This window comes from Anabas testudineus, chromosome 15 (assembly GCF_900324465.2).
Source record: "Anabas testudineus chromosome 15, fAnaTes1.2, whole genome shotgun sequence".
In the NCBI taxonomy this organism is placed as follows: domain Eukaryota; kingdom Metazoa; phylum Chordata; class Actinopteri; order Anabantiformes; family Anabantidae; genus Anabas; species Anabas testudineus.
In genome coordinates this window covers 16,146,429-16,163,197 of record NC_046624.1, presented here as the reverse complement: position 1 = coordinate 16,163,197, position 16,769 = coordinate 16,146,429, and the positions used below count along the sequence as shown (strand labels likewise).

The 16,769-nt window shown below is 39.2% G+C and overlaps 1 protein-coding gene across 1 annotated transcript; it reads left to right on the top strand.

The window, feature by feature from the left end:
• Positions 1-364: 364 nt before the first annotated feature.
• LOC113159207 (deubiquitinase DESI2) lies at positions 365-16,521 on the top strand. Its single transcript, XM_026355785.1, has 5 exons — positions 365-963; positions 8,210-8,282; positions 8,485-8,578; positions 10,414-10,555; positions 13,148-16,521. The coding sequence occupies exons 1-5, from the start codon at positions 925-927 to the stop codon at positions 13,421-13,423; spliced, it is 624 nt and encodes a 207-aa protein (XP_026211570.1). The 5' UTR covers positions 365-924; the 3' UTR covers positions 13,424-16,521.
• Positions 16,522-16,769: the final 248 nt, after the last annotated feature.

Here is a 16,769-nt window from a genome sequence, read left to right as displayed (position 1 = left end):
GAATCTTCTGTCTGTGCAGTTTCCTGTACAACTGCACTTCCACCCACATGCTAAACAGCTGGGAAAGGACACCAAGGACTCAAGTGCCGACTCAGTTGTGTGTGCAACTATTTAACTCATTTTACTTTTAATGAATAGAATTAAGATTTATAGGTTTTAAAGGGAATGAAAGGTGCAGTGGCCAGTGGAGAACGGCTCATTTGAATGTGTTTACATTTGCTTCAGTTAAAAATCAACAGAATAATTTGCCCAACAAACCTTTTTGTTCGTCGTTTTGCATACATTATTCCAAGTACTACATTACCCACAATCCTCAGCGCACTAAGGCTGATTAATCGAACCCCTCTCCTCGCCCACTGTCCAATGTTCTCCCAACCGTCGCATCCTGCCTTGTAGCTCCAGCCGACCGTTAGCTAGCTAATAGTGGGATCGCAAGTCATTTCTATGAGGAGATTACGTTTTATTATATTAACAATAGGCCATTTTGCTGAAAAGCTCTTTTGGGAAAATGAATTTGCGATTTTCCCTCGTCGGCACATCATCTAGAAGACAGAAATCCCTCCGTAGAGTCAGCTTTTTCACTTCGACCTCGGTAGCTGAACGGGTGTAGCAGGTCGGTTCGATCTGACGAGGCTCAGCTGTCCACCTCCACCTCCACCTCCGCCGCTGCTGCTGCTGCTGCTGCTGGATTTGGACAAAGCCAGTCAGATGTTGGACGGTAAAAACAGCCTCGGAACTCAAGCGTTTGTTAAACTGAGTTATCGAGGTGATCATCTGTCGTGAAAGAGCCAGGAACAAGGGGAGAAGTGCGGTCTACTTAGGGAGGGCGAGAGTTTGGGATCTCGCACCGAAGGAAGGAGTAAGTTAAGGGGGTGATCGGAGGAGGAAGAACGGGCAGGAGGAGAACCCTGATGCCAGTGAGTGATGGCAAACGAGCCGATCATCCTAAACGTCTATGATATGGTAAGTAGAAAAGTCAAACTAGTCTGAGACTCAGTTTAAGGGCTGTTGCAGATGTGTATTGTCTTAAAACATATGAACAACACCACACTCCATTATGAAAAGATGTTGTAATGCAGCGATAGTTCTCAGCAGAGGTACAGAGATAAAAAGATAAAGACTGTTACTTCCTTTAGTGGTAATCATGTGCCACTTATTAATTCGGCATACTTTTAAAACACCAAACCCTGCTAACCTTAATGCAATTTAAACTTTTAATGCATGGTAACCCTTTTCCGCATCTTTAATAAGAATACAGTACACAGTAACAAATAATGACACGTTGTTTGAAATGTGACTAAAAAGGCAAAGCACCATTCCTAAGAATAAACAACTCATTTGTTAAAACTCAAGAGCTGGTTCAAAAAGACGTGTTGTTTCTTGGTGGTATTGAAGGATCCTCACTGAACTTTACAAACTGCTGTTGCCAAAACAGAAAAATAAAACAAGTGAAACAATGACTGACCCACAAAGTCCCCATTTCCTGAACTGCTTCCTTTTACATCTGAGTCCATCTGTAAATAAACCTCAGATTTGATTTTAGATTATACAGGAACTCGTGGATTCCTAACCAAACGTGTCAGCAGTAAACTGAACAATTTCACTCAGTCACTTTTACTGGACAGGAAATGTTGGTCTCTTTGTTGTAGACTGAAGCAGAGGTTGAATTTGAGTCACCGTGTTGCAGCTGTGAGTCAGTGGGGAGGCTGGGCTGGAAATTGACTGATGTGTTGATGAATCATTGATTAATATGGATTCCCTGCAGCAGGCACATCACACTTAAAATAGTAATTGTTTTCATATGGGATCATAAAACAGAAATGCTCGCTGTGTTTGGGATAATGTGCCTGGCCACTTTCCTGGAAAACCACAAGTTGCCATAAATGCTCAACAGCTTTTTGTTCCTCATTATGTCTTAGAGTGTTTTTGTTTTGTCTCCTTTTCCATCCCTGATTGTGCCATGATTCCTTTGTGGACTGTTCATCCCAAATCCTGGATGTTGTCTTTACTTGAACGTAGTATATTTCCTGGATCAGAACGACGGCCCTCATCTTTCTCTCGCACCACTGCTTCTTCTACTGCTCTTCTGCTTGTTTGTCTATTGCTGATGGATAAAGTATCATCACAAGCCTGAGGTCAGAGAGAGGTTGTTTTGTATGGATTAGCACTTACAGCTACAGAGCCATTAAAGGGTGAAACATGTTTTTTATGTAGAATAAAGTAGTACCAAATATAGCAGCACACTGCATGCCTACGTGTGTGTGTGTATTTCCAGCTCATATATATCTTCATAATGACTGCATTTGTTCTAATCTGTGTTACTGTGTTACTGTGTAATATATACCTTCCTTCTTTTTGTCCCTTGTTTCCTCTCGTCCTCTTCTATCGTTCCTTCATCACTCCCCATTCTTTCTTCTCCCCCCCTTCCTCTCCTGTTCTCATACGTCTTCTTGTTTTTCACTTGACTTGCTGTCCACATTAGATTCTCCTCAGTAAAGACTGAAGTGCTTTTATCTCTGCTTCACTTCCATTCACGTGAACAGCTGCAGGGTTCCTCAACACACTTTCACACGCAAAGGCTTGCAGAACTACTCATACATATATAAAACACACACACACACACACACACACACGCGCGTAACATGCTTTTACAGTTACTGTCACTTTAGTGCTTTCAGTTCATTAGAGTGTTTGTTTTCTCACTGATACCACACTTGTTATCTACATTAAGGTTACTAACATTTATATTGAACATATGAGAATGTGGCTGTGGTAGAGAATGAGAATGTGCACATTTGTTTTTATTGGAGGAATTTTGTGTCTTGTGTTGTTTCTTTAATGTTGTTTCTTGTGTTGTTTACTGTGGCATTTTATGAATATGATTCATTCATTCATTCATTCATTCATTCATTCATTCATTCATCTATTTTAAACTACTACTTCCTCTGACTATTGATTTGGGTGTTGAGATGTAAGCACAGAAGGAAACATGATTGATTGACTTGTAGGGTTTTCACTGGCTGAATTGCTTTATCCAGCAACTGGCTGTATGCACACTAAGTAGATTACTCTGACTGATTCGGTCATCAATATTTTAGAAGTACACAAATCACAAACCCGTTCTTTTTTGCTTGGAAAATGATTTGAACAATTAATAGGTTGTCAGAAGTGTTGTTTCTGTCAATTCAGAATTTTCACAGGACGTTACATCACTACAGGACCTCTCACACCTGGAGGGCACAACAAGCCGTGCACTGGCCAAATGGCAGCAGAGCCTCCTTCTCTACAGTTACCCAGGCTGCTAGTGATTGGTCTTTTAAGCTATAGAATGGTTTCCCTGACACTGGCATTATTGAACCATCCACCTTCAAAAGGTGTAAATCTGTATGTGTATTTGTAAGCTCTCATCCTGGCAGCAGCACAAGGCCAGGGATTCATATGTGCAGGCATTGACAAAGTGAAGCTCTCGCAGCAACTGAAATAATGCGACTGGTGCAATTTAAAGGTGAGATCACAACCTGCAGTTTGTGTTTTTTTCCGTTCATAACAGATGGATAATGAACAGGTCCATGGTGAAGGTCTAAGGAGTGTCTCGTGTTGGCCATTGTGTTTCATGGGCTTTTTTGCCCCCAAGGTCTTTGCGCATGTCAAGTAACTGACCAGTTTCATGACTGGTCAGGCGACTGGCTGGTCTTCTGAAAGGAATTCAGGAAACTGTAAGGATCAGATAATGGCTGAGATGGTGACACAAACTACAGGATCCTCAGAGCTATGTTCACACCATGTAACGACCAGTGACAGTGAGTGCTAACTGAAGAGCAGCTTGGTTTTTTGGACATCTGTTATTTTTGTGGTGCACACACTTTAACTTTAGAGTAAGACACTGAACACTTACTCAAAAAGACTGATGAAAAGACAAAATTTCTCTTCACATTGGAGGATCAATAATGTCACGTGACTTTCAGGAATATCTGTGCTGACACGAGTACAGATGCCCCCCACCCTTTCATCTTTCACAGTGCTGTCCAGTCTTCCCCGCCGTCCTGTTCCCATCTCTGCTAAGTGGATTTCCTGGCCATCTCTGAGTGCTCCAGTACGCTACACTAATGAGACAGCATTATCTGCACACCACCTGTCTGTATACCAGTCTGCACTGTGTATCTGTGAGTGTGAGTGAACGTGTCAGTATATTAGGTTTAACAGCATCAGGTAGCCAGACACACAGCAGATCAGGTTGTGTTATTCTGTGTTGGCTGCAGAGTTTCAGTGTGGATGCTGCTCTGGATCAAATGGAGACAGGCACCAATCACGTTTCCTCTTGTCCTTTTGTGCTGTTTACAGAGTAACCAATGTCAAGGCAAAAGAAATATATCAGGCAGTTTCTGCAGTGAAGTTTCCTGGACTAAAACAATACTGTAAGATTAGTGTTAAAGGGAGATGAGTTGACTTTCCATAAAAATGAAGAGAAGGTATTAACGTTTTTAATGATTTCTTTTGGTCTTGCACATTGTAGACAGTAGCATGAGTTTTTTTAAGTTTTATAAGTCTTTGTATGTAAACATAACCTAAATATTATCAACTTTTGTTGAGATGCTTTAAAGTTGATGCTCCTTTGTGTTTATAATGCTTTTTATTTTATTCAAAAGCAAAACATAGCTCAGTAGTTGTGGGATGTAAAACACAGCATAACCAGTGGAGCATTGCTCAAATCAACTTTTATTTATATGTGTGGTAAGAACTGGGTTGGCTAAGAATAATTTTAAGAAAGAAAGTAATTTAAAAAACTAGAGCAGAGCACACTTTGGAGCAGATTATTAATTGCAGACACAGCAATTTCTGAGTGCTGGGCTTGTGGCTGGAAGCTGCTTCCTTCCATGATTATGTGTGTTTCAGTCAACTAGTTTGGGGATTTGAAGCAGTGATGTTTGTTCTACAACTGAAGACATTTCATATTTACCTGTTGATTATACTGTTTAATGCTGTCAGTGATGATAATCCCTCACAGAGAAAAATGACAGCAGAGATGTAGCTCTCTGCCTCTCCCTTCTTAATTCATTCATAAACGCACATTTACTGTCATGCTGTCACACTCACTCAGCTTGTTGTCTGTGCTGTGGAGGAGGCAGGTTTTAACAAGCGATGAAGTAATCAGGGCTAAGATAAGACTCTTATTTCACCACTGAGGGGGAGGTGGAGAATTTTAGACTGGTGATCCTTGTTACTCCTGTGAAGAGACAGAGAAGCAGTCAGCGTTCTCCTGCAGATTATCTTACTTAATGTTTCCTCCACATATTCAGAGATACTACATGAAGTGTTCGCCCACACTGCAGTGGTGGCTTTTTCGATTACATGTTGGGCATCTATAAAGATGCTACTCTGAGGGATTCAGAACACGACAAGCTTCTATTATTTTGTAGGGTCTTCCCCTTTTTATGAAGTCAGTTATGGAGTTGGGGCTTTTGGAGTCTGGTAGCCATGTTTTTTTTTTCTTAAGCTCTCTCTTCTTAGGAAAAGCCCTGCATAGAGAGTCGAAGTCATGAAGCAAAGAACTACTTACAGACAGTTTAGAGCTGGCAGACTATAGCAGCCAAGGCTTCTCTTCAAACTTTGAAAACATGCTATTGGAGACACAACTGTTGCTGCTGGTCTCAGAGAAGCACTCATAAAAATAATGTGAACTGGATTTCAGTTCTTAGTTTTTAACAAAATTCTCAAGGTGAGATCAGCAGAGGTGAGAAGTTCACTGTGATGAAAAGACTGCGACAGTAGCAGTGTGATATTGGTTTTGGACTGAATTGTGTTCCTATTGGAAGTGTCAAATACATGATGTAAATGGGATTTGTTATTCAGTGACTCATCCTCAAACTTTTCTCTTCAGTGAGCTAGGTTTCTATACAGGTACACACTAGTTGTGTCTGGTTTGGGAATTATGTTGGAGCCCTGTTGGAAAGCATAAAAAAATCAGATTAAGTGCATCTGAAAGAGTATTTTCCTTAAACTAAAATAAAACTGCTGCTGACACTTAAAGCAGCTTTTTTGTGCGAATCAACTTCATGTAGGTCTGTGCAGTGCAAGACATTAGGATGAAATGTTACACGACAAAGCCACCCTGACTCGGCAGTCTTATGTTGTCTCTAATGTAGAAACTGCTGCATTTATTTGTCAGAATTACATGAAGATGTGGGTTCTAATCCAATAAAACCAAATCTGGATTAGTCATGATCCTGTAATAACTTGTCTTTGAGCATGTGCAGGAACGGAAATGCATTTATCCCAAAAAATTAAGTCTGTGTTCTTATATGTTTCCCTTGCTTACTAAAGAAGATCATAAGGATGAAGATGCTGAGCACTGCTGTCAATTTGACCTACTTTTATTCCAAGCCATTGCTTTGCTCATCAAAAGAGCAAATGTCAGGCAGTTAACAACGAACATGGTTGTGTTTAAACAAAAGCAACAATTTTTCCTAGGATTGTGATTGCTTTTGTTTAATTTCTCTTAATGAGACATTTGGTTTTGCAAACTTGAAAAATACCCAGTAGAGTTATTCTCTTCCTGCTTATAGCACATTTATATACAATAAATGCCCTAAAACAACAGCAGAACAGATCTCAGAGACAAAAACGTAGTATAGGTTCTATTTTAAACCCTTCAATTATCCAGCATAATATGTCTACATCTGTACTAGATACTGTAGATTTGCTGAGAATTAGGCACAGACTCCAGCAGAGATGGTTGTTTTGAGTGAAATGTCTCAACAATTATATTCATGTTCCTGTCAGAACAATTTTTATCACCTTAGACATCTCCTGACTTTCTGTTTGGCACCATCATCCTGCCATGCTGTTGGATTATACTCAAATACCTGCAAAACTAATGACATTCTCATCTTCATCAGTTGTGATTTGTATCTAGACCCATTTAGAACTAAAGTGTGAATGGTGTGAAACTTTTAGCTAGCAGATTCCAATTGGAGTGAATCAAGAGAATTAAGACTTTGGTGAATCAAAGTGGATTATCTGGAATATCTTCACGTCAAGTTCATTAATCATACAAGGATGCGCACTGGGCTGAACACTGTTAATGTGGAAAAGTGATTGTGTGAATGATTTTGGAAACTGTAGTCAAAACACAAATAAATATGTTGCAGATTTACTGAGCTATTATTTAGCATCTAGAGATGTCAGCTCAAGCTCCCTATCACACTCCCCTGCTCCATCCCCCCGATTAAAGATCATTTTCGTGCACATAAACCCTGCCTAGCAACATCCTCTCCAATCATCTTGAAGCCACAGGATGTTTGACACACTGCTGAAAAGACAGAGGGTAATGTCAGAGATCAGTGCTGCTGCAGTTATTGATTTTGTGTTTCTTGTGTTTGTATATGGGCTTGTCTTTTATTGCTTGTCTATGTAACGGATCTTGTGTAAATATCAGAGATAGTGTGATGTGTTAAGTGTTAGGAATTAGTGAAAGAGAAGCCATTGGTGAATATATTTCCATGTATTGAGGTGGATTTTGTATTTGTGATTCTACTCTGATATGTTACTTAGTGCACTAAGACAGTGACTCATTCAGAAATAGTTTGCGTAGCAGCATTTAAAGTCAGTTTTGGCACAGCAGGCCTTGGTGGGATTTTAAGTGTGAGCCAAACATGGATATTGCCTCTTGAGCTGCCATCTGTGGTGTAATTACCATGATGTAGTTATTTCCCAGTAAAGGTTACACCATACACTTAAGATAAATGTGTATAGTAATAGAAGAATGTGTCTTTCACGGATCGCTTTAGTGTGGCAGTTGTCTGGACCTGGGTTTTTGTCACTTGGCTATTGATTATCATTTGTTTAGTTGAGTTTTTTTACATTTCCAAATTGTAGAATAATTGTGGAATAATTGGAGTTCCTTGAATTAGAAAAAGAAACACAGAGACATAAAACAACAACAACAAAGAATGGCACAGTTAAAATTACAAAATGATAACTAAAAGAGACACAAGGTAAAAACACAGAAATGCAAACTAGAACACAAAATAGCTGCAGAGAGATATAAAGAACAGTTTTCATCTTACTCTGCATTGTGTGACTGTATACATAGTTATCCAATAGTATATTAGTAGTAATACTGTATATTGTTTATTGTATTGACATTGATTATTTTATGTTCTTCACCTTTTTCTAATTCTGTGTCTGTTATGTCTCTTTCTATCTCCAGTACTGGATCAATGAGTTCACCAGCTCTCTGGGCATCGGAGTGTTTCACTCAGGGATTGAGATCTATGGAAGAGGTTAAGATTACCCAGAAATATGACACCACATATATCAGGTCAACCACCTGATATATGTGGTGTTTCAGAAAGGATGCTTCTGCTTCTATACACACTCATAATAAATACTTCATTGTGTTCCCTTCCAGACATGTCTGACTTAAAAATATAATTTGTCAAAGAGAGACGTGGGCTGAAACGTGTTTTTATGATGTATGTTTAGAGTTTGCCTATGGCGGACACCCGTACCCATTCTCAGGGATCTTTGAGATTACACCAGGTGATGCAACTGAACTCGGCGAAACCTTTAAGTTCAAGTAAGTATGTGATATTTAGTATTTATTTGCACAGAATCCCATGTATGATTGTGCTTGATTCAGGTCATAAATGCTGAAAGTTTATTTCTGTGAATTGCGACCCCACTGTGCAGCAGCTGGCCACCACACAGCACCTTTTAGAAAAGGCAAAAAGGGTAATGGCATAACATTGGCTTTTCTTGGCACATTGCCCCAGAGACTGTTCTCCACTATTGGAAATGTAATGCGATATGATGCTAATAATCATTTGTTTCTCACAGCCCTATGTGATGATTTCAGGTTTCATTTTGTTTGCCACAATCCAAAACTCAAAGATAATCACATAAATATTATGTATGACACAAAATCCTCACATGTAAGAAGCTAGAAGCAGCTAATGTTGGTGTTTTTAACTGTAAATCAGTCAGAAGAGCAGGTTGATCCCAGGCTCCTAATGTGGGTTTACTATACCCAACGTAGGTGTCCTGTGTAATTTCCCCAGGGGCTTCATTGTCAAAGAAATTGATCAAAATGTAAATTTTCTGTTGATTGATCTGATGAGCGACTAATCAACTAATCCTAGCTCTAGCACGTTGTGCAGTGTTTCTGATACTTTTTAAATGCTGCAGTAAGTATATGGAGTTAAAGAACAAGCAGCATAATCTTTAGGTCTATAAAGGTGTAGAGCAGTAAAAATTAGAGTGCAAAAACATGTGAGGCGGTTTTGTTGTAGTGGTGAGATGGTAGCTCGCCCAGTCTGTTAAGCATGTTTTGGATTCTCAGACTCAGACCAGGATGTCTGTTTGTATGTGCCCTTCTACCCAGAGCTACCGTGATGCTGTGTATTACTTCTGCTCTAGTTGATTTGCTCCATGGCTTTAGACACACTCTGCCTGGCACACAGACTCACACTTGCAAAAGCACGCTCGCTTGCTAGACCATAAGTATGTATCACTGGGGAAAGATGCAGACATATCATCATCACTGCATCACCTTAAAGCCAGAAATTCAGAGCTTCATGAGCCTGAAATCTGTCACATGCATCTGGAACCTGTGCAAAATATTGGAATTAAGATGTCCTGATCTTTAAACTTTAACGAGACCAGTCAAGTGAACCCATGTGAAAAACTGCTTCACCTATGAATAGAGCTGGACAATCCATTTAAAGGGACATTCCATCTTAATTTGAGATTTGGTTCGAACTCTAATGAAATTGCTAATAATTCTACATTTTATTCATTTCACTACCATCCTCAAAATTCCAGATTGTTCCACTTGCTTTTTGACTAAATGACTAGTAATGACAGTCTTCTACAGTCTTAGTTGGACATGAGGTTTAGTTCTAATTCTCACACATTAGCATGATCATGTTAAACATTATAACTGTGTTATGAAAGTATTAGATTTGCAATCAAGAGCATGGTGATTATTCAAACCACTGCTCTGCCAAAGGGGTAGAATGTGTATATAACACAATTTCTTCCCATTTGAAAAGCTGGAAACACCTAAAAACTAAAGTGGTCCCTGACTAAGATGAAAACATTTTCTATATATTTTGTTTTTCTTAATTACAACATATTAAACCTAAAATTGGTCATTTTAAGACATTTTGGTTCTCAAGTCAAAGAAATGTGCGCTATTGACTCATACGACAGGTTTGGACCACACATTTAGCTGAGGATGAATAGTTACATAAGAATAAATCTGTTTGAATGAGTTGTCTTACCTGAGGCCTATTTATTGTGGAAAAGAGGTTGAAACTAAATGCGTGGAAGTAATGGTTGATATTTCACCACCAGTGAGTAATAAAATTCCATAACTCCTGTCTCCACACCCATTCCCCCACGTCCCTGTAGAGAAGCCATAGTCCTCGGCAGCACAGACTTCACAGAGGAGGATGTGGAGCGGATTGTGGAGGAAATGGGGAAGGAGTACAAAGGCAATGCTTACCACCTAATGCACAAGAACTGCAACCACTTCTCCTCAGCACTGTCAGAGGTAGGTTTATACACTCACTGGCCACTTTATTAGGTACATCTGTACCATATAATGAGCAAAAGGGAGTAATTCTGCTTTTGGAAACACTTCTTAAATGAGAAATAAAATGCATCATCTGGTCTGCTCATAGCAGAGTGAGATTGTGGAGGTGTATGTACCTAACAAAGTGGCCATTGAAGTACAAACTGTAACATGCTTAGATAGATTAATTGTAATGCACCATATCTTGATGTTTGTCTGTCCTGTTCTAGGTGTGAGTTCCTGGATTAGTTTAGTGTGTGTATACTTTTAATCTGCTTATCCTGGTGTGACTAATGAGCAGGGAGCCTTACAGTTAGCATCTAGCACTGAGATGGGGATTATGACACACTGATACAAGCCTAGACATGCAGAGCCAGCTGGCAAACGCACAAACACACACACATATGCACACACCATTCACTGTTGTATTTACTACACATGATGACAGACAAATACAAATATAATACAAACGCACGTTACTGTAGGAGGGCAGTCTGTTAAAGAAGTGACATCATTTTGGACATAAAATGAGTTGTCACTATGAGGAACGCTCTCTTAATGTTATTCTCAGAAGCCTCTAGCCATTATTCCAGCCAACATTGTTTTGGAGAACCCACCTCTCCCCTATGAAATGGACTGATGCAGTCATTGTTCAAATTCTCACTTCTTCTCACTTTACTCAGAAAGCTGCTATTTCTCTTTTGACTGTTAACGTGAGCAGCTAGTGTAACAGTCTAACTGAGCAAGCTAACAAGTTGTTAATGCTTTTTTTCAGAATTATGACAAAATCTAAAAAAGTAGAGTAAATGCATGTAAAAGATTTCAAAGGGGTGAATGCATTGCCTCTTTTATACCCCCTTTTTACAAATTGGGCAAAAAGGGAATCAGTGAAATTGAGGCTGCCATGGAAAAGGGTTTGAAGAGAGCTTCTTCTTGCCTCTTTTCTCACCTCCTCTCATCTTGTCTTGACTCCATAGTTATTATTATCAGGAATCATACATGTCTGCTACAAAAGCTAGCTGATTTGCCATGAATAGCTCATCTTGCTGATTTGAAAACAAGAATTTTGCAGCCACAGCTTTTTCATGTCAATCAAACACTACACCCGTTGATTTTATGGCTTAGCTTCTGTTGAAGCAGTACTTATCTGTGAGATCATCTGCGTAGTCATGATACAGGGCAAGTGACAGAGATTAACATCCTAGAGAACTTCTTATACACACTCATCTCTGAATCAGGGTTGTGTTTTTTTGCTGGTAAACAGAAACATAAAAACTGTGGTGAAAGAATTTCTCAGATATTATATTCTGTATTATTGGCACATTTTAGAAATACTCTGTATTTTTTAGAGTGAAGAGTGAAAGTGCAAAAGTATTATCAACAAAATGTAATATGTTTATTGAGCTTAAGAAACAGAATTTTCTGTATGGTTGTCACTGGACACAAAGGGTATGACAGACTGTAAATTGTAATCTTAAATGGTACTAATACGTTTATCAGCAGACAAATACAGTGGAGTAAAACTTTCAAAATGTAAAACATACATTGCATTACATGGTACATTGCAATTATACATTGTAGAATGCAGTGGGATATATTATATGGCACAATATTGTAAAGTAAAATGCATTAGATAATTTTATGGTTAATGGCAAATTGTCTCTGTCTGCTCATGCATCTGAAAAAGCAGCCTGTCAGCAGCTTTGGTAAATGTTTTGAAAAAAGCACAATTAAATCCTTTGACTGGGAAACACTCAAAGTTTCTTGGAAGCCACTCGTCCCATTTTACAGTAAGGGAAGGATATAAGAGAGAATCTGTCAGAGACTGGAGAGGTCCACCTTCAACCGCACTATTCATGTATGAGCATGAGGGCACAAGAGCTAGTTAGGTGCGGTAGATTAGTTAATTTCTACTATTTAAGAATATTTCACTCTATTTTTCTTAGTTCAAACTCTGAACTAGAAACTCTGACCTAGAAAGTCAGGAAATGTAAAACAGTTCCTTAGTTGTTTGAGACATTTTCCACTTGAGTCACCTCACCAGAGAATAGCAGGATGTATTTTCAAGATAATCATTTATTGTTAGAGATTTTTTCTTTGACTGAAAGTTCACCTAAACGTGAGAACACTCAATTACTCAGATATTTTTTGACTTAGTGTTAACAAAACAGGAAGAAGTAGATTTTATAGATAAAAGCAATTTGGTTTAGTGAGGAAGGAAAAAGGAAGATTTACACGAGACACGCCTGAACACAAATGTCAAGTTGACTTCAGCATTCAGTGAGGCTGACAGCAAGAAGCTGTATTGCACAATGGTATGTTTATTAAAACAGAAGAATTTGGAGCTGAGCACGGTCTAATACTATGTTAAAAAGTGAAATATGTCCATCAGTTTTCCGTAGCCCAAAGTAGCATCTTGAGATACCTTGTTTGGTCATTTTTGCCTGAAAATGGCTGAAACCATTACTCAGTGTTTTAAATAGATAATTTCTATCTATTTCTGTTTTCTATAGGATCATATAAGAAGCTTGTGACAGCTGACTTTCACTCCTCTTTTTCTCCCCTCCTCAGATCCTGTGTGGCAGGGAGATCCCCCGCTGGGTGAACCGTCTGGCCTACTTCAGCTCCTGCGTGCCATTCCTACAGAGCTGCCTGCCCAAAGAGTGGCTGACCCCTGCTGCCTTACAGTCGAGCGTCAGCCAGGAGCTCCATGGAGGGGGAGAGCTGGAGGAGGCAGAGGATGCTGCTGCTACAGCCTCCCTGGCCTCCTTGTCGCCCTGCTCGCCCTCATCGTGCCCCAGCCCCTCCTCTGTGCCTCGTCATTCTCGCCACCAGCCCCGCCAATAGAAGCTGAGAGGTCTGCTTGGAAACTTGGGGCTGGACTTGTGGTTAAAGAGGTTGTCAGGTAACAGAATACCTGCAGCAGCTGATGAGTCCAGCTACAGCCAAATGTCCTGTCACACTGTCCTACAAGGCGCTGAACTGCTACCTGCTCTGGGTAATAATGTCAGGCAAATCCCTGCAATGATCCAAAGCAGTGGAAGAGTGTTTTGTTTTTTTCACGGTGGAAGGAAGACGTGCTTCTTCAGTGGACATGGCTGATGGATCCCAACATCCCATTCAAAATCCCAAACCTTTCCCACAAAGTCTCTTTCATTATTTTACCAGACACATGTCAGAATGGAAGCAAACCTTACTGTTTGCCAATCAGACTGTTTCATGATTTATTTTATAATTCTTATTTGGTGGATGGTGCTAACCCCCACACTGCTTTAGTGGAAACCAGGTGAGACAGAATACTGAAAAAGAAGCATGAGTTTGAAGCTGTTGTACCCATGAGGTACAGCCTTTAACAACCTGATTTGGCAAATTTGATGTGAAGTGTGTGTCCAGTAAGATGGTTCTTTATTATGTAGGAAGGTTTTTGCACTAAAAACTATAGAAATCAGGCTAACTGTGCACAATATTGACTGACATTTCTGGTTTATTACATTTCTTAAGGTTATAGCAGAGAAAATAAACTCATGTTCAAACTAACTCTTTATGTCTGCACCCTTACTCCAAGATCCTTTGATTCCAGGTCTAACTTAGGACATTTCCAGTGATGATTAGTAGTTGGTTTAAACACGTCTGTAGTCTGACAGCATCTGAAGAGAAACAGATGCAAAAATAAACTTTTCTGACACTCATAATGATCTCTATCATACTGTAAATGACCACACACCCAATGTTAGTAAAATTTGACTGTAGCTGGTGAATAATAAAAATGCCCCAAGATTTTTGGCTGGTAACATTTTGGAAACGGAGAGTGGATTTTGGACTCGTAACACAATGCCTCAAAATGCTGTGTATGCATCAGGACCTCAGCTTTTTGTTATTTTTTTAATCACAGCAAGCTGTATAGACTTAAAGAAGGACTAAAATCAGTTTTCCTCAAACGCTGCATAGACACAAACAAACTGAGAAAGGTGAAAATCCCAAACACACTTTGCATAGGCTCAGTTCCAGATGATCTTTCCTTCCCATGTCCCTTTCTTTGTTCCTGTCAGGTATCTGTAGCAGCTGCTAAAACCCTACCTGCCTGCCTCTGTAAGCTAGAAACACAGTTGTAAAAAGTCTAGCAGCCTGTAATGTGATGTAATGATCAAGAAATAGCACTGGTTATTTCTCCACTAATGTTATGTTATCAGATAAATCAGATAAATAATGTGGGATTGGGTTGCAGGCAGTGATTCAGAGGTCAGATAATAGGTTTTGTTACCAAGAAGTTTCTGGGATTAAGTCCCAAAGTAAAATAAGAGTGATTTCTTCCTTCGTAGCAAATACCAGGGTGCCTTGGAGCAAGTGTTCCACTGGCCACTAGTAGAAGACTCTGGTTATAGTGATCTGCTCCCACTTGTCAGTGTGTACTTCAAATTTACACTGCCAGCCCTTAAAGGTCTGCAATCTATATATACATGTCTGAAGAACAAGCAAAGGAAGGGAAAGTGTCTTAAATGGGAATCCTCTGTAACTGACCTGTCATCAGTCTACACAGTCACATTCCTCACATCTGTGTCCAGTTAGGGATGACGCACACCTGCGTTAATTTGGACCATCACAAAGAAGGTTTTATTTTCAAAGACTCTATATTTTATGTTGGATAAAATGATTAAAATCATCATGTATTCAGACAAACCTTGTAATCATCTTCAACATGTGTCAAGGACACTTTTACACTTTACAAACAGATGCTGCTGACGGGTCCCTCGTTTTAAACTCTGCTGTCAACACGTCTGCTGCATAATGTGTATGACCCCAAACGAGAGCCATGGATGTGTTGAAAACTCGGTTTGATTTGATTTTACCTGTTCTGATAGAAGACTGAGAACTGCCCTACAAGCAGGAAAACATTTTTCTCTTGTATTTCTATAATATGTGGACTCTGGCCTTTTTGTCTGTTTGTATGTTTGATAAACTCAGGACTCCAGAAGGCTTTGTAATATAATCCTTTTTTATCCCACATTTTATGTTTGCATTTATGCTTTTTCTAATGCAGTAGTCACTCCATAGAGCTTTTCAAGGATGCACGTGTGGCGGTGCAGTTTTATACTCCTCTCTTTGATATATATATATATATATAAAAAAAAAAAAGTTTTGTTTACAACCTGGATATTTTATATGGGAGCCTGTGTTGTTCTTTGAGTTCCTGTCACAAATGTGTCAACAAGCTGCCAACTGGGCCACATTTACATAGGTCATAGACACAGATTCTTCTAAACTTATGCTGCAGTGTTCCTAAGGTATTTACTAAATTATTACTGCATCTTTAGGAGATTAGATTTTGTTTTTGTTTAGTTTATTTTCAGTAGAATTATTTTGGTTCAGTGCTGCAGATGATATTTCACATTTCAACTACTGATTTTAACTACAGACTTTATTTTGGAGCAAATGAGCAAAATAGCAGCAGTGTTGAAGCAATACACTGTAAAACAATGACATTTTTCACATAACCAGCAAATTTATCTGATGTGGAGTGAAATGATTCAACTCGGTGTGTTAGGAAGTTCATTTTAAATTGTTGGAACACGTCAGGAAGTCGGAATAAAACGTGAACTTATCTGTAATTCATAGACTGTTGTTGCTCACGCCGGCCAATTCTGCTGGCTGTTGTTAGTACTGTCAACACGCACACTGAGGTTTCCCCCGACTGTCATTGCTACAGAGTTTATGCTGTTACGTTACAGTTTGCAGTGAAAGACATTTGTACTTTATGGTAAAGTGTAACATTTGAAGTACCACCAATCACCATTACAAAGGCCAAAGACTATAACTTCACCAACTTCACTTGTTTTTTTTTTGTTTTTTTTTATCACATATTAGTGAATTTGTCATTGTGTGATGAAACCCTTAATCCCTGTGTAAATGTTGTTTTTTTAATATATTATTAAACGTGATTATTTGCACCATTTGTGTGAGCCATGAATGTAGATTGGGGAACCTCAGAGACCCCCTGAGAGCTGTTTCACCATACGCTCCTAGAGACTTCAGAGGAGCCAACCCAATTTGTACCCTGTTGGAAAGTTATTAAAGAAAAGTATACAATCTGTGCCTCCTCTTCTGTATACAGACTGATTTGGTAAATTGTTTAATGTTTAATCTTCTGTATATTACTGTTGTTTGTCCTTAAGTTTGGTGATTAACTGTTTATTTT

Coding starts and splice junctions, on each gene's coding strand:
- LOC113159207 (XM_026355785.1), top strand. CDS start 925: ATGGCAAACGAGCCGATCATCCTAAACGTCTATGATATG. Junction 964..8,209: donor TCCTAAACGTCTATGATATG/GTAAGTAGAAAA, acceptor TTCTATCTCCAG/TACTGGATCAATGAGTTCAC. Junction 10,556..13,147: donor TCTCCTCAGCACTGTCAGAG/GTAGGTTTATAC, acceptor TCCCCTCCTCAG/ATCCTGTGTGGCAGGGAGAT.